Source organism: Leptodactylus fuscus, chromosome 2, assembly GCF_031893055.1.
Source record: "Leptodactylus fuscus isolate aLepFus1 chromosome 2, aLepFus1.hap2, whole genome shotgun sequence".
NCBI lineage: Eukaryota > Metazoa > Chordata > Amphibia > Anura > Leptodactylidae > Leptodactylus > Leptodactylus fuscus.
The window spans coordinates 86,749,471-86,776,473 of NC_134266.1; the positions used below are offsets into that span (position 1 = coordinate 86,749,471).

The 27,003-nt window shown below is 44.3% G+C and overlaps 1 protein-coding gene across 2 annotated transcripts in view; it reads left to right on the top strand.

The window, feature by feature from the left end:
• The window catches only part of LOC142194808 (serine/threonine-protein kinase 38), a 432,602-nt gene that overhangs the window by 380,413 nt on the left and 25,186 nt on the right, over window positions 1–27,003 (top strand). Inside the window, exons 1-2 of one of the 2 annotated variants that reach the window (XM_075264177.1) lie at window positions 16,061–16,129; window positions 23,476–23,608. In XM_075264177.1, the coding sequence (XP_075120278.1) occupies window positions 23,478–23,608 (131 nt within the window). In that variant the 5' untranslated portion in view covers window positions 16,061–16,129; window positions 23,476–23,477. Of the gene's footprint in view, window positions 1–16,060; window positions 16,130–23,475; window positions 23,609–27,003 lie in introns of those variants that run through there. The other variant, XM_075264178.1, reaches the window with a different exon arrangement.

Genomic DNA, 27,003 nt, shown 5'->3' on the forward strand with positions numbered 1-27,003 from the left:
AGACTAGCAGCTGCCCTTCTTAGCCACATTGGTTGATATGCGCATTGGTTGCTGTGTCCCACACAACCAAACCAGGTGAGCAGTCACCTGTTTAATCTGATCACTCTTCCTTTCATCAAGGGTGTTCTTCTTTTCTGTCATTATAGCCTACAGAGACTTTTCTCTCAGCATTTTTCAAGCAGATTCAGGGATGGAATGTTCAGGCGCAGGTGTGAACCTAGCCTAACTCAGTCTCTTTCTTTGTGGACAGCTGGATTTCTTAGCACATGTTTAGATAAGTATATATAGTGGCTATAGGGCAGCAACCACAATGTTGAGGGACACAGAATCAGGGACAGTATTGAGGGTACCAGGGGGGCAGGCACATTATTGAAGGATCATTTTCTACATCTGTTATAATGGACTCCATCTCCAGTCCTGCTGTCCCCTGGATCTCTCTAGACGGCTGAAAAAGACATGCCTCTGTGGCACCCCCTCAATCCCCTGGATCCTGGCTGGTTGCCCCAGGGAGACACTCAGCTTGCTCCAGAGATGTGGCCTGCAAGACAGCCATCCTCTGTACACGCTGCCGACATATTCCCTCAGGGAACTACAACAACAGCTCCTGGCACCTCCTCAGTAACCTGGTACCCCCTCTGTGCACCATTGCTAATAAAGCAGACATGGAGGCCTATGTTAACTGCCTGGAGCAGTCCTATAAGAAGGAACTACCTACACTTTCACTTTGCATCTGAATCTGTACTCCAAAAGCCACACAAACCTTCCCTTCTGCGCCCTGCTGTGTGCCCAAACTGCAGTTTATGCCACATGTATGACACTGGTGTACCCAGGATAACGTACGTAATGTCATATGTGGTATAAACTGATATTAGGGTACAGCCGGACACAGAAGAGAAGAAGGGTTATTTGGTTTTTGGAGCACAGACTGAAACGCCAGTAAAGTGGAATCTCCTGATATGTGACCTTATTTTGCAAACTACACCCCAGAAGGATTTATCCAGGGGTACAGAGAGCATTTCTAACCTCCAAGTGTTGCTAAAACTTATTATCCATAAATGAATACGAAGCTGCCTGTGAGAGGTGAAAATGACAAGTTAAAACATTTGGCATGGCCACGAGGTACTGATGGTTCTGGGATGTGTGGTGTGGGCATCCAGAGCGCTTCCACAGAGAGCCAATGAATATTCTCAAAGAACTGGTGACTACGGATGCTGCCATTCACTCCTAGGCGCTTTGCAGGATCTTTCAGGAGGAGCTGAAAATGAGAAATATCAATATATCTACAAATATCTTGCACACAAAAAATACAATCTCATTGTATAATACAATGATTGTGTATTGACCTGTGTGATATTTGTGTATAATACAATGGTGGTATACTGACCTGTGTGATGATGTCTTAGGCGCTGGAGGGCATTGAGGCGTACAGTGTGGGATGGTATGTACGCTCACTGGTAAGCATAATATTGAGGATGACACCAAATGAATACGAGTCCACTCCGGCGCCATATTTCTCCTCTGCGACCATCTCAGGAGCAATGAAGTCTTCAGTTCCAGCCAATTCGGTGGTAGTGCAGTCTTCAAATATGTTCTCCAATGCGAGACCGAAATCTGTGATCTTTACATGGCCCGACTCAGCCACCAAGATATTCTCGGGCTTGAGGTCTCTGTGGATAACTCCTTTGTGATGTAGAAACTGGATGCCACAGACGAGCTCGGCAGCGTAGAATCTTGCACTGGGGATGTCGAGGCGCCCCTTCAGCTGCAGGAGTTAATCGAAGTCTCTGCAGCTCATATACTCCAGCCCTAGTAGAACAAGCATCTATGACATAGAAGACAGGGCAGAGAGAAGAAGACACAGTTACCACACATCATGCCATCTACATTTATACAGGAGAGATCTGGGGTTTTTTAATCATTAACCCATTTCTGTCCCAGCCAGCTTTAATTTTTCTCATCTCTGTTTTTATACCCACCTTCAAAAAGTATTAACTTTGCTGACATGTGCATCAAATGTTGGGAAGGGGTTAAAGGGATATTCTAGCGTAATAAAGACTGATACAATTTTCTGTATTTTTTCATCACTGTTTCTATAATCTCTGCTTGCTGTAAGGCTGGGTTTTCAGTGACTGCCAAAAATTGGTTTCAGTTAAAAAGAGTGAGCTGACAGATCTAATTATAGTCATTGGGGTCCATCAGGTACCATTGGTGTCTGTTATTTTAGCAGTCCATGTGTTCGTTGTTCTCTGATGGACCAGAACAACAGAGACATGGGCACAGATGTGAACATAGTGTAATTCAGTAGGAACTGGGTCTGCAGTACCAGACCCAATCAATTACACATATCGGGTCATTTTTCTGGGTAGTGCAATGAGAGGGCCGGAGTACCCCAGTGAGCGCAGGTACTCACGACTGCTGCTGGTTACCTGTGTGGACATAAAATATAAGTAGTCACTACTATACCTTCATCCGGAACGCAAAGGCCGGCTGGATAAGGAAGGGGCTCCCAGCTGCCAGCCGTAGGACTCGATGTTCCACCCACAAATCCTCGTCGCTGCTACTGGACAGGAGAGATCTTTTGCTGATGATCTTCACAGCATACATGTGGTGGTTCGAAGCATCCTCAGCCAGCACGACTTTTCCAAAACTTCCCTGCCCGAGCAGACAATGGAATTTCAGTCTCTCTCTGATGTTACCGGAGATTGCGCTGCTAGAGCAGGTTGGCCGGTCACCGCTGCCCTCTGTTAGAGGGGAAAATAATAAGTAAAATCAGATCAATAGAAAAACAGGTCAGTAGAAGTTCTCTATTTATATCTCTGTTAATAATATTAGTGGAACCATCTTATTCTGATTTCAAAACCTGGGAATTATACAGAGAAGCGCTGTGTTACATGGACAATACTTATCTGTTAATGCAGACGGCCCCATGGGGATTTGAACCATCTTTTGATATGCAACCCCACATAACCAGAAAAATGCCATTTTTAACTGTATCTGTGTCCTAAAACCTGGACGTAAAGACATTATTGTACTGTAAGGGAGTATTATCTTGCTCTAAGGTATGGCATTATTTTACTGTAAATTAGCACTAGTTTACAGTACTTCCCTCTCCATGTGTATTATCCTACCTCCATGTACCACACCATTGTCCTCCCTCCAAGTACCACACAACTGTCTTCCCTCCTTGTACCACAACACCATTTTTAGCTTGGAAAATTCACTTCATCACTTAAAGAGGACATTTCATGGTCCGGAGCACAGGCAGTTCTATATATTGCTGGAAAGCAGACAGTGCGCTGAATTCAGCGCACTGTCGGCTTTCCCGATCTGTGCCCCGGGTAAAGAGCTATCAATCCCGGTACCGTAGCTCTTTACAGTCAGAAGGGGGGACCATTTTGCTCCCGAACCCCCTGGATGCCATGATCGCTATCGCTTAACAGGGGATTAATCCGCTGGCGTTGGAGCATCTTCTTAATCTGGAGGCTGATCCCGTGCCTTGACTGTGTGACACAGCTTCTTTTTTTATGTAGATTGTGAGCCCCTTACTTTTTTTTTTTTCCTATCAGTATGTCTTTGTAGAATGGGAGGAAATCCACACAAACACGAGGAGAACATACAAACTCCTTGCAGATGTTGTTCCTGGCAGGATCCGAACCCCGGACTCTAGCGCTGCAAGGCTGCAGTGCTAATCAATGAGCCACGGTGTTGCCCAGTCTCAGGGTACAGCTTCTGTGCCTGTGGCATTACAGCACTGTACTATTACTGAGCAGAGCATTAGGGTGCGTTCACACGGAGTAATGTGCCGCGTATAAGGCGTGTGAGACTTTACTCGCCGTAAAAGCTCCCATTGATTTCAATGGGAGGCAGGATTGTATGCGCCGCGTTATTTTGCGGCTGCAAAATAACGCGGCGTATATGATCCTGGCTCCCATTGAAATCAATGGGAGCCTTTACGGCGCACATGGTCTCACATGCCGTATACGTGCCACATCACACGGCACGTGACTACGTGTGAATGCACCCTAAAGAATATATATGCTCAGCTTGACGTAATAGTACAGAGCAGAGTGGGAAGAGGTTAATTTACTGGGTTAGATGGTTGAGGCGGACCAAGTGGAGTGTCATACAGTCCATTCCATACAAGTAGATAGAACCTGTTCAGATATCAGAAAGTAAAGAGGAATTTTAGGCAAACATCTACCCCAGATCCCTCTTTATTTTCTGCTCCAGCTCTCGGTGGTGGATACAGAGCATAAGCAGGCCCTTGCGGCTTTCCACTGCTGATTAGGCCCAAATAAATTAGTCTAATCAGTGGAGAGTCTTAAGCTGCGGTCTCTGAATCAGCTGCAAAATCTGCAGCAAGATCTTTTTTTTCATTGTCCTGCACTAATTGCATTCAATGAGAGTCAGAATGAGGGAAGAATCTGCTGCTGAGTTGGGGGCGAAATCCGCTGCAAAATCAGCACCAGATTCCACTATGGGAACAGGGTCTGATTCTGTTAACAGTGCAATGAACACATTCAATTGTATTAAAGTTGCTCAATGCAGAGACTGAGTGGGCCTGTATAAATATATACAGAAATGTAATTAGAAAAGACTCGGCCTCATAGCAGACTTTTAACTTGGGTCCCCCTATAGCATAGCGCCCTCTTTCCTGGTCACCACACAGTATAACACCCCAATTAGACACACTATAATATCCCACAGTGGTCCCTTCAAACAGTATAATATCCCATAGTGGCCCCTGCACACAGCATAAAATCCCATAGCAAACTGAACCAAACCACCTGGCCAGAGGTGTAGCTAGAGGTTCAGACGCCGTGTTGATGGCCAATTGACCAATAATCCTGGGTAACTGTCGTCGTCTTAATTAATGAGGCTGAGTGCCAGCAGTAAGAAAATGACACCAGACACACAATGTTGGTATTAGTTCCTCTCTCAGCTGAGGAAGAAAAACACTGATGTAGTTTATTTAGGCAATGTGGGTTTAATATAGCAGCAGAGAAAGGAAGAGAGATAACAACAATGTACGGTAAGTCTTTTGTTCGTTCCTGTTTGGTGTAATATATCTCAATCACACAAAGAAGAAAAAGTTTAAACAGTCCCATATATAGCCAGCTACTCCTGGTCTTGCGTGGTATCTCTAGGGAGCTGTCTTCTGTCATCAAGCCAAACACATATCTTACTTGCACACAAAGGATCCCACTCTGAAGTGCAGGCACCATCTCGTCATATAACATTATTCCAGTTTCAAACATGAGCAACTATATCTAGCATTCAGCTTTTAAAGGGGCTCTAACAGCAAAATTATGCTGATAGAGCCCCACGTATGCGTGAATAGCCTTTAAAAAGGCTATTCAGGCGTCGGTACTCTAATTTAAACACCCCCCTCCCCCCCGTTTTAACCACTTCCGGACCGCCCATAGGCTATATACGTCCGGATAGTGGTTGCCTTGTTCTGACTGGACGTACCTGTACGTCCAGTCAGAACACAGTAGCTGCACAGAGATCATGCAGCTACTGAAGCTGGGAGTGGCTGTAACTTCAGCCGGAGCTCCCAGAGAGAAGACAGGGGAGATTTATTACCTCCCCTGCCTTCTTGATGGCTGTGTATACAGTGCTCAATGAGCGCTGTATACACAGCTATGGATGCTGCCATAATTCAGCCGCCCTCTGACCCGGCGGTCACGTGATCCGCAAAAGCTGCTGGGTCCTACAGGACCCAGATCAGCTCAACAAGCTGTATATACAGTGTGCAGGAGGCTGGATTCCTCCTGTATCTGAGGTTAAATGTAGCAGCCCCAGTTATAGGAGAAATCAGCCTTTAGTACAAAAAAAAAAGTGATCAGATGTCCCCAAAGGTCTCTTATCACCTTATGGGGACACCATCTGAAAAAAATAAAAATATAATAAAAAAGTTTAAAAAAAATGTAAATAAAATAATAATAATAAAAAATAATACGCTAATAAAACGACGTTATTAAAGGTTATAGCCCCACCCCCTGACGACACCATACAAAATAAAAATTACCGTAACAGAGAGGAAAAACTATATTATACAGTTTTTCAGTGACACTTAGTGTTATTAAATAATAAAATAATAATAATAAATTGAAAAACAAACACAATTTCCCTCCTATTTTGTTTATATTTTCCCGGATATAAAAAAAATTAAAACACATTTGAAAATAAAAACAACATAAAAATAAAGCCCTATGTGTCTCCGAAAAAAAGACGCAAAAATTAGTTGACTGAGATATACGAGAAAAATGTTACAGCCCTCAAAACCGCACATACAAAATAAACCTAAAATGTGTCTGGTCCTTGACCACAAATTGGCCCGGTACTGAAGTGGTTAAAATAAAACTATAAAAACATGTATATAAATGATACCTGAACGTGCACACTGGGCGGTCGTGCAAGGTCCGACGTCATCTGCGGTCCCTCCTTCCTCTTCTTTCTTCTTCCAGCGACGTCCTCCTGTCCTGGCTCTTCTCCGTCTTCATCTTCTTTTCTTCCAGATATGAAGACGTTCGCATTCTGTGCATGTTCGCGTAGTTCTAAGGCTACTTAGAACTACAACAAAAATGGCGGCGGAGGGAGCGCTACTGTGCACGCGCGGGATTTGAACACAACCCACCGGAAAAACAGAAGATAAAGGCGGAGAAGAGGAGGACGTCGCTGGAAGAAGAAAGAAGAGGAAGGAGGGACCGAAGATGACGTCTGATCGTGCACGACCGCCGAGCGTGCATGTTCAGGTATGATATACATATATGTTTTTATAGTTTTATTTTAAAACGGGCAGGGGATTTAAAATTAGATTAGCGGTGCCTGAATAGCCTTTTTAAAGGCTATTCACGCATATATGGGGCTCATACAGCATAATTTTGCTGATAGAGCCCCTTTAAGGATAACAATGTTTTTCATACATTACACAATTCTAACCTTCACAATATTATCTCTCTAGTGACCATATAGTGGTATACATCGGCTCTACACAGGGCTCTGCAGACGATTTAGATAAATACAGTACAGTGCAGTTACATGTAGTGAATTATAAGTGACGTCTCTAATCGTTCACATTCCCATCTCTATCATCTGGACCGCCATGACCTCTTCTTCCACTCTCTGTGAAATTTGCAGCACAGACATTTCAGGCTCCTCACTTTTTAAGGCACCTGACCCACATCGTCCTTACCTGCACACCCATCCTAATGCTACCCCCAATTATAAAATATATACTAGCAGTACCCGCTACTTCGTTCGTGAAACCCTGACCCCCTGCGCGACCCACCAGTAGTGCCGCGCAGGCTTCTTCCTTTGCCTTGTGTCCACAGCGGCTCCCTTTTCCTCATCTCCCCCCTGGCGCCCGCCAACCCCCTTTTTTCCTACCCACTCCCTCATGTGCTCGCTTCTTTCTCCTGCCCTGTACCCCTTTTCCCCCCTAGTCCCGTGTCCCTTCCCCCCCAACCCCATGCCCCCTTCCCCCGTGTTACCTACCCCGTGCCCCCGTTTTTCCACCACCCCATGCCCCCTTCCCTGTCTTACCTACCCAGTGACCCCTTTCCCCCCACCAACCTGTGCCCACAGCCTCACCAAACCTCGGGCTCCCTGTGCACCGATGTTACAGGGGTCCCTATGAGGGCCCCCTTCCGCAGCAAGCCATGTGCCCCCATTCCATCTCTGGGCGCTGTGGTGGCCCTGCCCCCGTCCCCCTTCCAGGGGCTCCTGGGTTTACCTGCCCAGGCCCCCCCATTCCCGCTTCCCCCACTGGACCGGCAACCTCCTCACTCCCAACACCCCACCCCTCTCCCTTTGCAAAGTCCCATAACTCGCCTGTCGTCACAACCCTTCTCCTGCGGCCGAATAACACTGTAGATAGCCCTGAGCAGACATCGGCGACATCCCCGATGGACATGCAGAGTCCAGAGCCTGCAGCCGCCACGGGACAGCAGGCCGAACCGGCATTCCAGACCGCGGCGCAGGCGAGCCCCTGTCCGACCACGGCAGAGCACTGCAGTCCTGTGTTAAGCCCACACAGGTGGGGCAGCGTACGCACTTCTCGCTGCCCCAGAGTACGGGCGCTAGCTCAGGACGCTCTGGACCTCTGAGAGCCGCCATGTTCTTGTGGACGCCGGCCGGCTGATAGCTCTGCCCACATAGAGAAGCGGCACCCATCCAGGTGAGCTGCTGATGGGGCTGGGATGCAGCAAATTCAAAAGTGAAAAGCACTGGTCACGGGAGTGAATTGCGGTGGTGTACGGGAATTCCATGTAGCCTATCGTTCAATCCGGGACCCAAGGTATGTATGTGCGTAATTTCAGCCAAATCTGTTCGCCCGTCTAGGTGTCATTGCGTCCCCTTTCCAACCCCCCTTCCCCCCCCCTGACCCCTTTGCACCCACCCCTGCAACCCCAGCCTCGGCCTCCTCCCCTGCCTGGGGTTAGGAGCTAGGCCCGAGAGGGCAATAGGGAGTTTGTGGCTTGCTATGCTAAAGAGTGTGTGGGATTGCAGAGCTGGTGGTATGAGTTGTGGTTTTGTGGGGGTCCTGGCAAAAACGTATGCCTGTGATTGTGACGAAAAGTAGCCTATCGTTCAATCCTGCCTAGGAACTATGTTTGTTGAAAATTTGAGCCAAATCGGTTGAGTGGTTTTTAACATCCAAACACACATACTTTCACATTTATAATATTAGTAGGATAATATAACCCCCCCCCCCCAATGAATAGTACCCACCAAGTGCATCAAGTGCATTTTTAAATTAATAACCTCCTTGTATACCCCCTGTAAATAGTGCTCCTTATTAATAATGCTCTGGGTTTTTTACATAGGTGTTCTAATGATCCACTATGTTATACATCTCAATGAATATACTATAAGGAAAATGTTTGTTTTCGTACCGTATTAGCCAGTGGGTTGGAAATATAAAAAAAACAAAAAAACTTGATAGTCTTCAGTAGTTGATACCTTTTTAATGGCTAACTCATAATGATGACAGATTACAACGTTTAGAGTTCCGAAACGTTGTAATCTGTCATCATTATGAGTTAGCCATTAAAAAGGTATCAACTACTGAAGACTATCAAGTTTTTTTGTTTTTTTTAATGAATATACTGTAATGGATAGTTAGTAGGTATAAAACCAGTAAAACCAGCAGGTGGCAGCATCATCGCACATAGTAACAATATTTACATTGGGAACATGAATATAGAGTCACTGCATATAAAGTCTTGGCTGACAGATATATGGGAAGCAGTGACTGGTGTTATTCATATATATATCTCGAAGCAGGCACTGTATTTACAGGCTCTGAGGCAGACCTTCTCTGTATTTTAGAGCTTTCTTTGGGGCTCTGTGGTAGACTTTCTATTGGGATGTATCCTATCCTACTAATATTATAAATGTGAAAGTTTGTGTGGTGCCAAATTTCATTGAAATCCGTTCAGTCGTTTTTGCGTGATTGAGTAACAAACACACAAATTTTCACATTTATAATATTAGTAGGATAATATATTACACTGCTCTTGCAGCAACTTATCACAGGTTATGATAAAGCCTGTACTGTAAAATATTGTGATTTTGCCGCCGGGGAGGGAGGGGGGTTGCTATTGTGCAAAGACAGAAAAAGCTTAGATGTCTTCTTGCCTAAGTGTCTGGGGGGTAGATTCAGGATGTAGGTTAGCGGATCTAAGGGAACCCCTTGAAGGAAGAGGGCATCAGTCAGCAGTTTCACCTCCCTCCGAAAGCCCCCCTATCAACGGACAATCCCAGAAGACATGGTACGGCGTGCCCACCACAGTGTTACAGCCCCAACACATAGAAGAGAACAACTGGCTTAGAGAGTGGAGCAAAGATGGAGTGTGGTACCAATGCATCAGGAGTTTGTATTGTTTCCTTAAATGTTACACACATGGAAGATTTCATAGTATGAGACCATAGAAGTTCAGTTTTCAGATAAAGAGAAGAGATGATGTTAGAAACAATCACTGTCTTTCTATAGCTATGTAAGGGTGATGTCTCGGAAAGCGGTATATAATTAGGTGTTGTCAGCATATAGTATTGAAATCTGAATCTGCTGATCTGCTGGGGTTGTGTAGTAAGAGAAGAAAACAAGATGTAGGACGTAGGCCTGATAATACCAACAGCAAGGGGAAGAAAAGAATTACCATGAATGATACAATAAACTGGCGGTCAGAAAGAGCCAATATAATCAGGCATATGTGAGTAGTACCTTCTCTTGACAGAGAGTTCATCTAAGCTTCAATTAAAGGAACATAATGTAGTCTACGAGCCTGCAGTCGTCAGGTCACTTGGTTTTGTCCTTGCATTTTCTCCGCACCTGGGATCTGGTGTGCTCCTCTGGAAGACTGGCCCGTGTTCCCGGTCCCCTTTCTCCTCTTTTCGACAACCCTATATTTCCCCCGGGTTGTTCTGTGGCTCGTTTTCTCTGTTGGTGCAGAGGCAACAATGTTTGTCTTCGCCAAGTTGCCGGGGACCCGCCCCTTCCCCCGTTTACCCAACTGTGCTTAGCTCACCCGGACCTCCACCTGTCTTGGCTGGAGTACGGCCAATTGTCTTCCTTCTTGAGGAAGTTCTCTTTGCCGCCCTTCCTCTCCTCTCACTTGTCTGCCCTGGAGTCCATCCTTTCACGCACAGACCCTACTCCGCGTGCCATCTCTCTGCTGTACGATGGCCTTCTCAGTGATGCCACCCCTGGACTTCCTCCTTTCGCTAGGTCTTGGAACGCTGACCTCGCCACTAGTCTTAATCTACAAAATGGCCTTGCCCTTCAGTGCGCAAGAGAGGAATTTCAAAATTCTCTCACGTTGGTACAGGTGTCCTGACGTCCTCCACCAGATCTTCCAGACTGTCTCTGATAGGTGTTGGTGCTGTGGTTCCGAGAGGGGCACTATGCTCCGCATATGGTGGGACTGCGATGCCATTCAACCCTTCTGGGAGGTGGTTTTCTCTCTGTACTCTATGTGACCGCGTCGCCACAGGTAACCCTCCTCTCAGTTCTCCCTGGCAAGATTTTCAAGATCAAAAAAGACCTTTTGCGGCACTTCCTCTCGGCCGCCAGGGCTGTCATCCCTAGACACTGGCGCAGTACTGTTCCGCCTACTATGCTCAAATTTCTGCAGGAGCTACTCCTTATCAGGAGAATGCAGGCCCTGGTTGTGGAGGACTCTCCGGTCCCCTCCAGGTTTGACAGCATTTGGCAGCCCTGGGTTATGTTCCAAGACTCTTCTGAGTTCTCTTCCTCATGATTTTGCTTGTCTGGTCCCCCTCCTGCCCTCCCTCCCCTTCTGTCTCTCTTGTCCTAGTCTCCTTGTCTGTGGTGTCCTCGTGCTCCCCTTTGGTTGTCTGTCCCTCGTTGTTTCCCTTTGTCTATCCGTGTTTTTTCTGGTAGTTTTTGTGTTTCATTCTATTGCCTTGTTTCATGCAGGGTTTTTTTTGTTACTTTGCAATGTGTTCGGCCGATTGGGGGTCCCCCGACTGGTTATTGTTCCTGGGAGGCCTGCGAGCCTCAACCCTATTGCTATTTCCTTTACTCCTGTTTTCCCCTTCCCCTGTATTTGAAAATCTTTAATAAACATTGATTAAACATAATGTATTCTACAAAAAATAAATAAAAATGTACTCCAACATACCATCAGCCTGACCAAGGGTTTTGCCAATTTGAGATTCGTTTGGGACTTGGTGTAGGCGGCATGTTTGCTAGCCTGCATTCACAGGTTTCAAATGCATCTAGTTACACACTTCAGTTAGATTATTATACCCTATATATGAAGCAGCAATGAAAAAAATCCAACAGATCCAAAATTCTGAAAAAATAAATAAATCTAAATATATAAACAACATTTTTATATATATACGTTTTAGACAGGTGTGGATAAAATGCAATAAAGTAAAAATACCTTCAAAAATAGAGGTGCTAATAGTTAATTTTTGTCAATGTAACCACTTCAGTACCGGGCCATTTTGTGGTCCAGGACCAGACACATTTTAGGTTTATTTTGTATGTGCGGTTTTGAGGGCTGTAACATTTTTCTCGTATGTCTCAGTCAACTAATTTTTGCTTCTTTTTTCGGGGACACATAGGGCTTTATTTTTATGTTGTTTTTATTTTTGAATGTGTTTTAATTTTTTTTTATATCCGGGAAAATATAAACAAAATAGGAGGGAAATTGTGTCTGGTTATTAATTTTTTTACATTTAATAACACAAAGTGTCACTGAAAAACTTAAAATAGTTTTTCCTCTCCGTTACGGTAATTTTTATTTTGTATGGTGTCGTCGGGGGTGGGGCTATAACCTTTAATAATGGCGTTTTATTAGCGTATTATTATTTTTTATTATTTTATTTACATTTTTTAAACCTTTTTTATTATATATATTTTTTTTTTAGATTGCGTCTCCATAAGGTGATAAGAGACCTTTGGGGACATCTGAACACTTTTTTTTTTTTTGTATTGGAGGCTGATTTCCCCTGCAACTGAGGCTGGTACATTTAGCCTCAGTTGCAGGAGGAATACAGCCTCCTGCTATACACGGTATACAGAGCTGATCTGGGTCCTGTAGAACTGCTGCTCCCGGCAGATCACGTGACCGCCGGGTCAGATGGCGTCCGCATCATGGCGGCGCCCATGGCCGTGTATACAGCGCTCATTGAGCGCTGTATACACAGCGATCGAGAAGACAGGGATGGGAATAAACCTTCCCTGTCTTCTCTCTGGGAGCTCTGGCTGAAGTTACAGCCGGCTCCCAGGTTCAGTAGCTGCACGATCTCCGTGCAGCTGCTGTGTTCTGATTGGACGTACCGGTACGTCCTGTCAGAACTAGGCAACCACTTCCTGGACGTTTATAGTCTAAGGGCGGTCCGGAAGTGATTAAAACAAACCAAAGAGATATTTTAAGAACATGAATATTTGGTGCGACCTGCACACAGTTTTTGAATGAACTTGACAGAGAGGTTGTTCCAAACAACTTCTTCGGTTTGTGACAATTGGGGGTAACTTAGCACCAAAGGTAAGCGGTTTTCCTGGATTTAAAGAGATGTTAGTGGCGCTGAGTGCCAAATAAACAACAGATCAGGTAATGCGATCCAAAATAAGTGGCTTTATTCAGGTTATAACAGGAACAGAAAATAACAAACAGCCTAGCCCACACATAGGGCAATACCTCACTTCTTGAACCCTCACTAATCTATTGAGTATAAGCAAAAAATATCTTTGTACTGTGTTAGCCAGTGGATATGAAATATAAAGAAGAATAGGCCTAGAGCCTTGAAAGATTGCAATCTGTCTTCATTTTTAGTTAGCATTAAAAAAGGTATCAACTACTGAAGACTCTCAATTTTTTATAATCTATTGGGTGCAAGATACTTTTCTGAGGTTTCTTCTCACCAGTGTGGCTCACACTCAGCTTAACCATGTCCCTTTTGGATTCCAGTCCTCTTGGGACAGAGCTCCTGTCTGTCTCTAACTGGTCCACCTTCTACCTGCTCCTGCAGGTCAACAGTAGCACTCTCACTCTGGAGTTGGGCTCCTTCTGGATTCTAGTTCTCATGGATAGACCTCCTGTCTGTCTCTAACTGGTCCAGTCCACCTGATCCTGCAGGTCACAAGCAGCACTCCCTCTCTGGAGTTGGGCTCCTTCTGGAAACCAGTCTTCTGGTGATAGGGAGGCATGTGCAGTGTTATGTGCAGAATGGTGATAGGGAGACATGTGCAGTGTAGAATGGTTAGAGGGAGACATATGCAGTGTAATGTGTACAGTGCAGAATGGTGATAGGGAGACATGTGCAGTGTTATGTGCAGAATGGTGAGAGGGAGACGTGCAGTGTAATGTGTACAGTGCAGAATGGTGAGAGGGAGACATGTGCAGTGTAATGTGTACAGTACAGAATGGTGAGAGGGAGACATGTGCAGTGTAATGTGTACAGTGCAGAATGGTGAGAGGGAGACATGTGCAGTGTAATGTGTACAGTGCAGAATGGTGATAGGGAGACATGTGCAGTGTTATGTGCAGAATGGTGAGAGGGAGACATGTGCAGTGTAATGTGTACAGTGCAGAATGGTGAGAGGGAGACGTGCAGTGTAATGTGTACAGTGCAGAATGGTGAGAGGGAGACATGTGCAGTGTAATGTGTACAGTGCAGAATGGTGAGAGGGAGACATGTGCAGTGTAATGTGTACAGTACAGAATGGTGAGAGGGAGACATGTGCAGTGTAATGTGTACAGTGCAGAATGGTGAGAGGGAGACATGTGCAGTGTAATGTGTACAGTGCAGAATGGTGAGAGGGAGACATGTGCAGTGTAATGTGTGATTGGTGATAGGGAGACATGTGCAGTGTAATGTGTACAGTACAGAATGGTGAGAGGGAGACATGTGCAGTGTAATGTGTACAGTACAGAATGGTGAGAGGGAGACATGTGCAGTGTAATGTGTACAGTACAGAATGGTGAGAGGGAGACATGTGCAGTGTAATGTGTACAGTGCAGAATGGTGAGAGGGAGACGTGCAGTGTAATGTGTACAGTACAGAATGGTGAGAGGGAGACATGTGCAGTGTAATGTGTACAGTACAGAATGGTGAGAGGGAGACATGTGCAGTGTAATGTGTACAGTGCAGAATGGTGAGAGGGAGACATGTGCAGTGTAATGTGTACAGTGCAGAATGGTGAGAGGGAGACATGTGCAGTGTAATGTGTACAGTGCAGAATGGTGAGAGGGAGACATGTGCAGTGTAATGTGTACAGTACAGAATGGTGAGAGGGAGACATGTGCAGTGTAATGTGTACAGTGCAGAATGGTGAGAGGGAGACATGTGCAGTGTAATGTGTACAGTACAGAATGGTGAGAGGGAGACATGTGCAGTGTAATGTGTACAGTACAGAATGGTGAGAGGGAGACATGTGCAGTGTAATGTGTACAGTGCAGAATGGTGAGAGGGAGACATGTGCAGTGTAATGTGTACAGTGCAGAATGGTGAGAGGGAGACATGTGCAGTGTAATGTGTACAGTGCAGAATGGTGAGAGGGAGACATGTGCAGTGTAATGTGTACAGTGCAGAATGGTGAGAGGGAGACATGTGCAGTGTAATGTGTACAGTACAGAATGGTGAGAGGGAGACATGTGCAGTGTAATGTGTACAGTACAGAATGGTGAGAGGGAGGCATGTGCAGTGTAATGTGTACAGTACAGAATGGTGAGAGGGAGACATGTGCAGTGTAATGTGTACAGTGCAGAATGGTGAGAGGGAGACATGTGCAGTGTAATGTGTACAGTGCAGAATGGTGAGAGGGAGACATGTGCAGTGTAATGTGTACAGTACAGAATGGTGAGAGGGAGGCATGTGCAGTGTAATGTGTACAGTACAGAATGGTGAGAGGGAGACATGTGCAGTGTAATGTGTACAGTGCAGAATGGTGAGAGGGAGACATGTGCAGTGTAATGTGTACAGTACAGAATGGTGAGAGGGAGACATGTGCAGTGTAATGTGTACAGTGCAGAATGGTGAGAGGGAGACATGTGCAGTGTAATGTGTACAGTACAGAATGGTGAGAGGGAGACATGTGCAGTGTAATGTGTACAGTGCAGAATGGTGAGAGGGAGACATGTGCAGTGTAATGTGTACAGTACAGAATGGTGAGAGGGAGACATGTGCAGTGTAATGTGTACAGTGCAGAATGGTGAGAGGGAGACATGTGCAGTGTAATGTGTACAGTACAGAATGGTGAGAGGGAGACATGTGCAGTGTAATGTGTACAGTACAGAATGGTGAGAGGGAGACATGTGCAGTGTAATGTGTACAGTGCAGAATGGTGAGAGGGAGACATGTGCAGTGTAATGTGTACAGTGCAGAATGGTGAGAGGGAGACATGTGCAGTGTAGAGGTCAGTGTGTGAGGTTCAGGGCTGTGTGTGCTAGCGGCCATACTGACATTTTTCTCACATCTCTGCTACCTGCTGACGGCACCTTCATCAGTGAATGAAGCTCCTCCAGCAGCACAGACAGGAGTTCAACTCCTCCTGCACACGTGACTGATCACATGGTCATGACATCATCAAAGGTCCTTCAGCTTACAAGACTCTAGCACCTACGGTAACTTTAGAGAAGCTCGGCCGGTGAGTACAGGACGGTATACAGCGAGGAGTATACTATTAGCTTTACCAGTCTGATACAGGAAACGTACTAGACTCTACTAACCGTGTACTGACTGAGGAGAGAGCGAGAAGTGAGCAGCCAATACCAGTGCCTCTTACACTGTTTGTAGCAGTCACCCCTTAGCTCTTATGGTTTGTTCTGTAAAGACAAGGAGTTGCTGTGTGGACTGATCCAAAACAAGCATTACACGGGGGAGGGTAATTACCGACTAGTGATTATACAAGTTTACTGTGGGGCCACATCTAGGTAGGGCGGCAGTGCTGGCAGTCCGGTGCTTTGCTGCTACAGCCCTGGCTCGGGATGTCGCCTTGTTTTCGTTTTACTATTAACTCTGTGAAGTATGACTGTCTGTGGCTGTTTGTGGGTTCTTATGGCTTGAACATCTGTATGATCTGGGACAAGTCATCTTGTTGGCCCTTGTTCTCCAACTGTTGTAAAACTACAACTCCCAGTGTGCCCTTCTAGTACCTTGTGCCTGGACATTGTAGTTTCACCTCACCTGGGGAGCCACAGATCAGGGCAAGTGAGTGAGTTGTGTTTGATATTTTAGTAGCAACTTCAATGGAAAGGATGAAAGCCATAAAATCTCCTACTGACTAGTGCAAGTCGGCAGCGGACTTTCTTTGTGGACATATCCTAAGGGTATGTTCAGAAAGCAGCAAATGAAGAGGAATTTTAGGTGGACAGATTTTTCAACCCTTGGTGGATAGGTGGAGCAAAGCTTTGACTTTCTGCCGTAGCTTTCTCTCCATGTGATCCTAATCAGTGGGGTGTCTAGTGCCATGGACACTCGGGCCAAATCAGCCACGGAATTCATGGCAAGGCTAAGCGGGATGCTTATATTTTTTGGCTTCCTGCTTCAGTCTCTGCTTCCCATTGAAAACAATGAGAGGTGGAATCTGTCTTTTATTTTGAGGCAGAACCCCTCAGGCTTTTTATTTTTTATTAAATCTATTGGAAAACTCCTAGGGGGGAAAAAAATCTCCCAGACCACATCGTGCTGCATTTTGGGGCAAAAAAAAAGTAACTAGAAAATGTTTTAAGAAACAACAAGAAAAAAAATGCAGTCTATGTAAGGCTTCAATTATTATTATTTTTTCTTTAATGCAGGTAACCTTTCCACTTATCGGGGGTTAGGGACGTAGCAACCCCACAATGTGAAAAAACCTTTGTAAAATGCAATTGCCTAAAATAACAAATTTTACTCACTCACGGATGTTTTACACGGCCATTTTGTACCTCTAGCCTAAGATTGTCAGTGAGTAGGGAGTACTGTTAACGCTCTTCAAACAGTGGGTGCTTGTAATGGTCTTGCAAACCACACTATGCTCTGGTTTTGTTTTTTTCAGCCAATATCCTTCCTTCTATATTGAAACAAACATACTTGAAGGTAACAAAAAAACAAAAACATACCAAAAGCCACCAAAAAGAAAAATTGTAAAAAAACCAAAACATTTATTGAAAGGCGTGGAACAAAAAATAAAAGCCAAAAATAATGATTTCCAGCTATGCCTGGAAGGGTTTGGAGTGCCCACCAATGACTGATTTAAGGTTAAGGCCCCCCTGAGCGGATTAAGCATTTGTTTAAAGGGAACCTATCAGAACAGTTTAGGACACTAATCGATCCACAGGTCCGTAGCTGTATTAAAAAAGCTTTATACTTACCTGGAGGTGAGTCCAGTGAGTCTCATCGGACTCCTCTCTGGTGTCTGTGCCATTCTTATAGCTGGGTATGTACATCCTAGGTTTATTGCGTGTGTGCTTGAGGTCCGGCACATATACACGGACCTGTGGATGGTTAAGTGTCCCAAATTGCTATGACAGATTTTCTAGGGAAAGGCTTCATGTTACAGAAACGCTTTTTTTTAAAAAAAATAAAGATTTTGCTGCAGTTTTCTGAGTCAGTCAAGTGCGGCTTCAAATACAAGTGTTTTTTGTAAAAGATGGAGCATGTTAACTTCAGTTGTGGAATAGCAAACTGTTTCCCTATAGATTTAATAGGGGGAAAACCAAACAGAGAAAAACACAGGAAAAACACAATGAAAAGTTCTGCATTTTATTTATTTATTTAAACTCTGTGTTGTTTTCGCTGTGTTTTGCTATGTGGGGCTTCAGCCTAAAGGCTTATTCACATGCCTATGTTCCATCTGTGAAACATGGTCTGTGTGCCATCTGCTTTTCCCGGACTGACCATGGCCATCTGAATAGAAATCAATGAATTGTAGGTGTGGAGCCATACTGTACCAAACGTGTTCTTTGTTTAGTCCAATTGGATGAATATCAGTCCACAGTCATGTGATGAACACTCTGGTGCATGGCTTAGATGTCTGGGACTGTCTGTCACATGATTGTGGACAGATTTTTATCTAATGGGACTAAACAAAGAATGACAGCAAGCAGAGATCTAGAATACCACAAGGAATTGACACAGAAAGTATACTAGAAAATTGTGCAGTTTCTCATTATATAAACTATAACGTTTGTCTGAAGCTGGACAACCCATTTAATTCAAACACAATGAATGGCACGGGGTTATGTATCACTTTATTACTGGATCTAAATTTATGCTTATGTAATTATTGAGGTGGAAAAAGGGGCGCATTGCATAGTCTCATCTTTAGGAGTTATCCAGGTTCCAATACTTATAACCTACTAGCTTCTGCCTGAGACTTTGTCTGCGTGTAGTTGGCGTCGATGATCCGCCTATATTCAGCAAATTGCTGCTGACGATGGTTTGTCTGTTCCGGCATTTCAGAAGCTCTCAAGCTGGCCTGCCGCTGAACTTGTTCATTGCACCGTGCCTGTGATTGTTCTGGCATCTCAGCAGCTCGCTGGAAAGTGATATAATGATTGTGTTGTTGGCGACGATGATCCTCCTCAGCTCCGCTTGAGGAGAACTCTGTTGACTTCTGGTTAGAGCTGGTCATAGCTCTCGTTGTTTTAGAATTTTGCGATAAATTAATTTTATTTTTTCCAGCGTGTTTAAAATTAGCAAACTGCCAATTTGGATTGAAGCTGCTTTCCCATCCAGTGTGTCAGGATGTTGCTTGGAGCTGATCAGATAATATGCAAATGCATGTACAGAATGGACTGAGGGTTAGCTGTGTGTTTGCATAGACAGATAACAGACCTGGCTTTATCAGCGTGCTGCCAAGAGCAGTTTAATATGTGTGTTAAGCGATGGTTGCAAACTACAGTGGCGGCCAAAAAAAAATGCACCACCAGTGGATTTTGTCAAATGTATGTGATGCTTATAAATTGAGTCCCTGTTAGTATACCTCCTTCTGCGAAATCGACTGAAAAATGTCACGTGACATGTACAAAATTGCTAAATACTCGTCATCCAAGAGAGAAGAGGATAGAAATGGAAAAAGACTATCATTACATTTTGTGAAATGGTGCGTTTTTTTGGCCGCCACTGTATCTATGTATCACATTTATAATAGTAGGATAGGATCCTTGGGATAGGTTATTCGTATTAGTTCTGCTTGGGTCCAACAGCTTGGATCGCGACAGATCTGCTATTCAGGGACAGTGCAGCTCCCAGTAATGTTTACCTACTCGCCATACTTTATATAGCAGCATGTTTTGGTACTATAGACTTCAGTGGGGCAGTACCAAAACTTGCTGCTGGACTTTGTATGGCATGTGAGCAATGCAGCTACTGGCATGTAAACATAACCACCAGCCACAATGTCCCTGCACAGTGGACTTGTGGGGGTCTCAGCTGTCTGACCCTCACAGATCTGATATTGATAAGCTATCCTTAGGATAGCTCATCAATAGTTTTAGAAACTGGATAACCTTTTTAAACCTGAATGCTAGTAAGTTGTCTTCGTCTCCTTTCCAGTATTCACAGCAGGTCCTCCTTCTTACTTCCTCCAATTGTGACTACACAAATTCTCTGGCAGCAAGGCCTCCCCTGCCCTCTTAGACCTGCTGTTCCAGTAGTGCCGCCCCTTTCCTTCAGACTATACAGTATTATCTTCCTCACTTTCCCCCAATCTCACATTCCACAATATATTTTTGTTTTACTTTAGTCCAGGTTTTCCATACATGCTGCAGAGTGGATGCAGTTCTGCATAGTGTACACCTGCTTAGAGCACAGTTATATTGTCCTCCGCTCTCTTGGCACATGGTCACATCCTGGTCCAGTAAGGACAAACAATGTTGCTAGGGCAGTGACTGTCTTGCACTTTTCCTGCAATAGCTTATTGTCTTAATTTCTAAAAAGTTTTAAAAATAACTAAGTGCTGTCCACAGTCTACTCTTTGAAGAACAGCACTAGTCTCTGTCACTCTAGTCGTACCCCAGTAAAATATACATGATGGCTTTTTGTGTTTGGTTACTAGAAGCAGTCTTGATAGACTATTAGGCCATATAAGGGGGGGGGGGTGTTGTGTGATAGACATAAAGCAGATAAAAGCATTTACCGTGACAGTTTGTGTGTTGAGTTGCTCTTTTAGCACTAGCATTATGAGTGTGTTGTTGTTGTTTTTCTTGGTAGCAATGGTTAACTAGGAGGTAAGGTCACGCTACGTTGCCAGCATTTTCTTTAGCAATTGCTGACCTGTGTGGAATGCTCCGGGGCTCTTGAGAGACTTGCTGTGTTTTAGTGAGGGGAGGTTTGTTTAGATACACCCACGTAGATGACAGGAACGTGCACACACCTAGACATAGTGAAAACAGAAGGCTCATGGGTGAAAATATTATTGCCAAGATAAGATATGATTCTATAAAACAGTCTGAGTCTTGGGGCAATGCTTAAGATGTCTCATTTGACTCCTATTAATTTGGGAGCAGAGCTGCAGTGCTCCTAAACCTCCACTATACAGTAGACAGAGCCTTTTGCTTGGGCTCTGTGCGCACCCAACATATGATATATGCTGTATGAATCACCTAGAAACATGCAATTGTATTCCACTGACCGCAAATAGTAAACAGAAATGAAACGTGTATCACATACTAAACACTTCCAGGGTATTGGAAGGTATAATGGCCACTGCTTTCCTAAATTCCCGCTTATTTACTTTCTTCCACTTTGATGGTTTGCATGTGCTTGTCATAGGGCAGTGTTTTTCAACCGTTTCCAGCTACATGCCCCATAATGAAAGTGTTCCAACCCCGTACCTCCAAAAGACACCACCATATACCTGATCTGCAGAAAGGGAATAAAAACTAGCACGCCAAGCAAACTTTTTTATGAGGGCATGCACGAGTGGCACACACTGATGCCTGTGTCTTTGCTACTGCGTTCACACCAGTACTTGGTATCTATTCGGGGATTCTGTTCCCAAATCCATTTGAAAAATGAAATCAGGACTTTTGTGTCCGTGTTTTTCAGATGGAATCACGGCAGACCCCATTCCAGTTTATGGGTTCTGCGGGTTTTCACAGGTAACTGCTGTTTTTTGGGTCCTCAAACAGATCTGAAGAACTGAAACCCAAGCGCAGGTCTGAACCTAGAGTTATTGTGCTGTGCAGTTCTTGTACCTGTGGTCCTGTGCTGCCCAAATAAGAGCAGTGACCTAGGCTGTTGTGGGGCGCAGGCATCAGTGTTGGTTCTGTTGCTACAAATGATAAGTGATCTGTTCTGGAGATGGGGCACTAGTGGAGCAGGATGACTACCTGGGGGTACTAGTAGCGAATGAGACCTAAGGATGTGAAGTGTGGAGGGGCATACAGAGAGTTAGGAGGACATAGGCTTGGAATAATGAAGGACATGGTGAAAGAGGATGTGGAGTCTAAGAATGAAGGACACTATCAGTGTGTCTGAGGACTGGAGGATGAAATAAGAGGACAAGTAAGTTGAGGAGGAGGCTCCGAGCAGGATTTAAGAAAAGGAGAATGAAAGACTAGGACGTAGAAGCTGAGGAGGATCATGGAAGCGGATGATATGGAAGATAGAGAGCAAGACCTGCAGGCTTAAAGGGGTTATCTAGGATTAGAAAACATGGCTCATTTCTTCTCAGTGATATCTTTCTGTTGGTGTATTAGGGATTATCATTATGATAAGAATTTCCGTCCCTTATAGATCCAGAGTGATTCTTAGTGAAAAATGCTGCTTGGGATTGGCATCTGCAGATCTCAAATTCTGCAAGTGTTAAAGGGGTGTCCGGCCCTAAATTGATTTCCATACTGATGACCTAACCACAGGATAGGTCATCGGCATGTGATCTGTGGTGTTCCGACATTCAGACCCTGCTCAGATCAGCTGTATTATAACCTTCGGGTGATGGAAACTTCTATTGTACAGGGAGTGAATGCAGCACCACTCCTATTCAAGTCATAAGAGCTGTGCTTTATTTCCTCAGAACCGCCACTCTCGTATAGACAGGGTTTCTGCATTGTTCCTATTACTTGTTTGTGCCCTCACATAACCATTGCTCCAAACTGACTGTGTTTCATTCATGAAACTTTCTGTGTATCGGCTGTATTTTCCAGACTGAATAGAGCTGTGTGAATGGAACATATTGCACTATGGTGGGGAGGGGGAGTATTACTTTGACATTGAGAATTCTGGTACTCCACGAAGTATCGGTATCAATGTCCCGATTCTGGTATTGTGGCTTATCAGGAGACTTATCAGTCACGTTTTTTCCCGCAATGCTTCTAACAGAAAGGAAGCCACTGTGGACTTTCTGCTTCAGTTATACCACTGGCATTTATGTAGGTATAATAGACATGCTCTAGTCTCCAAAACCGTCACGTAAATGGTGTTCTGAGGCAGTGAAGACCTTCAGTGGGTGTCATAGGTCTGTTTGGTTTTATCTGGTCAGTGCACACTTTATGCTATGCAGTTATGTTAGAGATGTATAACATTATTATTGCACGTTCTGTATGTCACTAGTCATTCGGATGCAGTGCACCTGGACATTATATGGCACTGGTTATGTTGAAGCTGTGTTGCAGTATATATATAGTACAGCGTATATTTCTACTTTATGTTCCGGGTGTGAGCTATAGGTGTGGCCTATGTGGATGTGGTTAAAAGCAGAGCTACAGATGGATATGCTTGATCCAGTGTGCATATCTATACAGTGACTTAATAATTCTTACTTCATAAAATAGACACATGCTGATACTGGTACACATAAGTGTCCTTGCACAGAAGATATATATATATATAATTATATCTTCCGTGCAAGGAATATATTATACATAATATTTCTCCCCTTTATTACTGTAACTGCTGTGACCGCTGGGTTGAGCAACTCGGACAGTGTGGTAACATCGCACAGTTATGTTTTGTCTTCATGGAGTGCAACTATAAAACATAATGTTAGACATATTCTTCTCTCCACAGACATGGCTATGACGGAGCAAACTCCATGTTTCCCTATGAGCAACCACACAAAAGAACGTGTTACCATGACAAAGATGACGCTGGAAAACTTCTACAGTAACCTCATTACCCAGCATGAAGAACGAGAGTTAAGGTATTAGTTGGTTTATGTGATTGATATGATCAGAATGCTGAATTTGTTACAAGGATTGGCAAAGACTATGAAAAATTTGGACAAAGGCGGGCAATAAATATATAAAACAACAAAGTAGATAACTTGTTACTGCGGCAGTCTTCTGGCCTCTGCGGTGTAGAAGTGATTGGTTGCAGTAGTCACGTATACGTTGATTATTTCGGTTCTTGAGGATCCAACTGCAGTTTTGTTTGGACTGTCTTCCAATATTCTGGCTAATGTCAGGGACCACTAAGACACAGTTCACATGGGGTTGTGACTCACAGATTTAGTTTTTATTATGTTGTTCAATAATTCCAAAAAGGGGGCACCCCCACTAAATAGGATAAAACGTAACCTTTATTTATAATATTTTTAAAAAAATTAAAATACCCCAACACAGTATTCGGCCCCTATAATTCTTGCAAAGGGCATATGTGTAAGTGTGTCTATCCACTCTACAGATTGAATAAGAGTGAATTAAATTTCTCCCAAACTCACAGGGTGTGTTTCTAACAAATGCTTCACACGTCTCCCTGTGACTGAGATTACACTTGCTGCACACTATATACTATATACCTCTCATCCAGCAAACCAGAGGACAGTCTATAGAGTGTTAACACTGATTACAATGTGTCGTTTGTATTAACCCCACAATACTATTTGAAGCTGTACACTGGTGAATAAGGACTTGAGTGTGATAGCTGCAGCTTGATATTGAATAAACAAGACTTCCCTATTGTCTGTAGATATTTACAATGTGGAGCAAATCCCATTAACACACAAACACAGCCCACAATCTAGCAGTTCATTTAAACTGATAGGTAGTCACTAGTCTGTGATCCCTAATCTCAGGCTGAAGCTAAAGCTCATTGATAACCCAGAGCCTCAGTGTTCACTGCTGACTTTTGTTCAGGATCACAGCAAGTTTTTCACACCTATAGTGTGTCTAATCTACATTGTCTCAACGCGTTTCTTTTGTTCTAAATCATCAGGAGACATTCTCAAACACCCTGCCTATGATAACAGGCTATGGCTACCTAACACCCTAAACAATGTAGTGGTGTGCGGTCAAAACCGCAGTTCTCAGGACCCTGATGGTGGGTCCTGATCCTTCATAGAGGCTGACCACTTTTTGGAATTATTGTAAAATTGGCAACCCTTGATCCAGTATGTTCTTTTATTATGTTGTTCACCTTATCTGGGCCTGATAATTATTCTCTGCGGTCGAACCTCAGAGTATAATGCTCTGGTTCAGCCATGTTGGGTCCGAACAATACTGCTGGGCAAATCGCACCCAATACTTACTCATACTGTAAAAGTGGCGTCACCTAAATAATTGCCAGCGTAATTGAGGTAAAATGCCCGATTTAATGAAGATTTTGATTTTAGGTCATAATCTTCCAGTCCTAATGTAATGTCATCCTTGTAGTCGATTAACCAAAGACTAGCAGGAAGCACAAGAGCAGTGGTTCAGGGTAAGAAGGGAGTTACAGATTATTATTATTTTTTTTTTTATTATTGTTTGCTTTTTTACACCTTTGATCGCAGACATCCATTTTAAAATTGTTATTGGGATTGCCCATTATTGATCACTGAGGGCCAACTTCAGGTACTGGTGTCTCTGTCCTGTTCATTCTACAGAATGCTAGAGGCAATGGGAATTGGTTCAGTTATTATTTTCAACTGATGCCACTTATTCCTATCCAAAAGGCTTGATCACTGAGGGTCTGACAGCGCTTTCAAGTGCTTCATATGAATTGAAAGGTGGTGTGAATGCTCCAGCAAGCATGGGGAAGTTCTGTGGAACTGTCAGAATGACATTCTCCTACTGTCCTATAGAAATGATTGGAAATTGGACAAGTTTGCCAACCACTGCTAGGGCACTATCTGACCTCCATTCTTGAGATCTGTCTTTTTAGATAATCTGTGCGTCTGACAAAGCAAAAACCATTCTGGCCAAATTTACACCATTCTCTTACTGTGAACTCTGTGAATTTACATGTAGACGGCACTTCAAAATCCCAGCAGTATCTGTAGCAGTATATTTTGCAGTGCATGTGAATGGGGTTTTATATGACCAGTGGCGTAACTAAAGTCTTATGGGCCCCGGTGCAAACTTTAGTCCAGAACCTCCTACCCCCTCCCTAGAGCAAATTCTTGATGGTGGTGGTTACGAATGCTGCAGCGATATCTCAGATACTTGAAAGGGATATGGTTTTAGTTCCCACAACTGCAGTTATTAAAGGGATTCTACCACTAAAACACTTTTTTTTTCTAGTTACCACGTCGGAACAGCCTTTAAAAAGGCTATTCGTCTCTTACCTGTGGAAGTGCTCTCCGCCGCGCCGTTCGTGTAAAATACCGGTTTGTACCGGTATGCTAATTAGTTCTCTCGCAGCGATGGGGGCGTCCCCATTGCAGCTCGAAAACCGACCGCAGCGCCGCCTCTCTGGTCTTCTGTATCCTCCCCTTGCCTCTTCAGCGTCTGTCGGACGCCTGCGCAGTATGCTCTCTGTTCGGCGAAGATTGCCGAACGTACTGCGCATGCGCGAAAGTGCGGTGCCCGGCAATCTTCGTCGAACAGAGCGTACTGCGCAGGCGTCCGACAGTACGCTGAAGAAGCAAGGGGAGGACACCGAAGACCAGAGAGGCGTCGCTGCGGTCGGTTTTCGAGCTGCAATGGGGACGCCCCCATCGCTGCTCCTGCGATGAGGACGCCCCCATCGCTGCGAGAGAACTAATTAGTATACCGGTACAAACCGGTATTTTGAACGAACGGCGCGGCGGAGATCACTTCCACAGGTAAGAGACGAATAGCCTTTTTAAAGGCTATTCCGACGTGGTAACTAGAAAAAAAAGTGTTTTAGTGGTAGAATCCCTTTAAGAATATGGTTAGTGTATAACGGGCTTCACAGTGGCCCCCACACACTATTACATGCTTCACAGTGGCCCCCACGTAGTAATATACGCTCCCAAGAGCTCCTCCCCCAGTGTCAGTGCTATTATTATACAGAGTACTAGCTGGTACCCGCGACTTCGTCTGCGGTGATTGTAGAAGTGGGTATATACAGGCGCGGGTAAGGTTTTCGTACTGTGTATAAGGTATGGGATAGAAAATGTAACTGTGTATCTTGTTTTTGCTGTAATTCTGAGAGCACATGAGACTTTTGTGTTGAATGTAATTTGTATTTCAGCCGCTATACGGTGTTGGTATAAACTGTACATAGTGTCTTTGGGACAGAGGTATTTCAGGTTAATATACTTCAATATACGACATTGTATGAGTTATTTTGCGCCAGTACATGTAAGTTTTGGGCACAGGATCCTCTTGAGCAAGCAACATAAAGTCTGGCCCTGTGCATGACAGTTTAGTA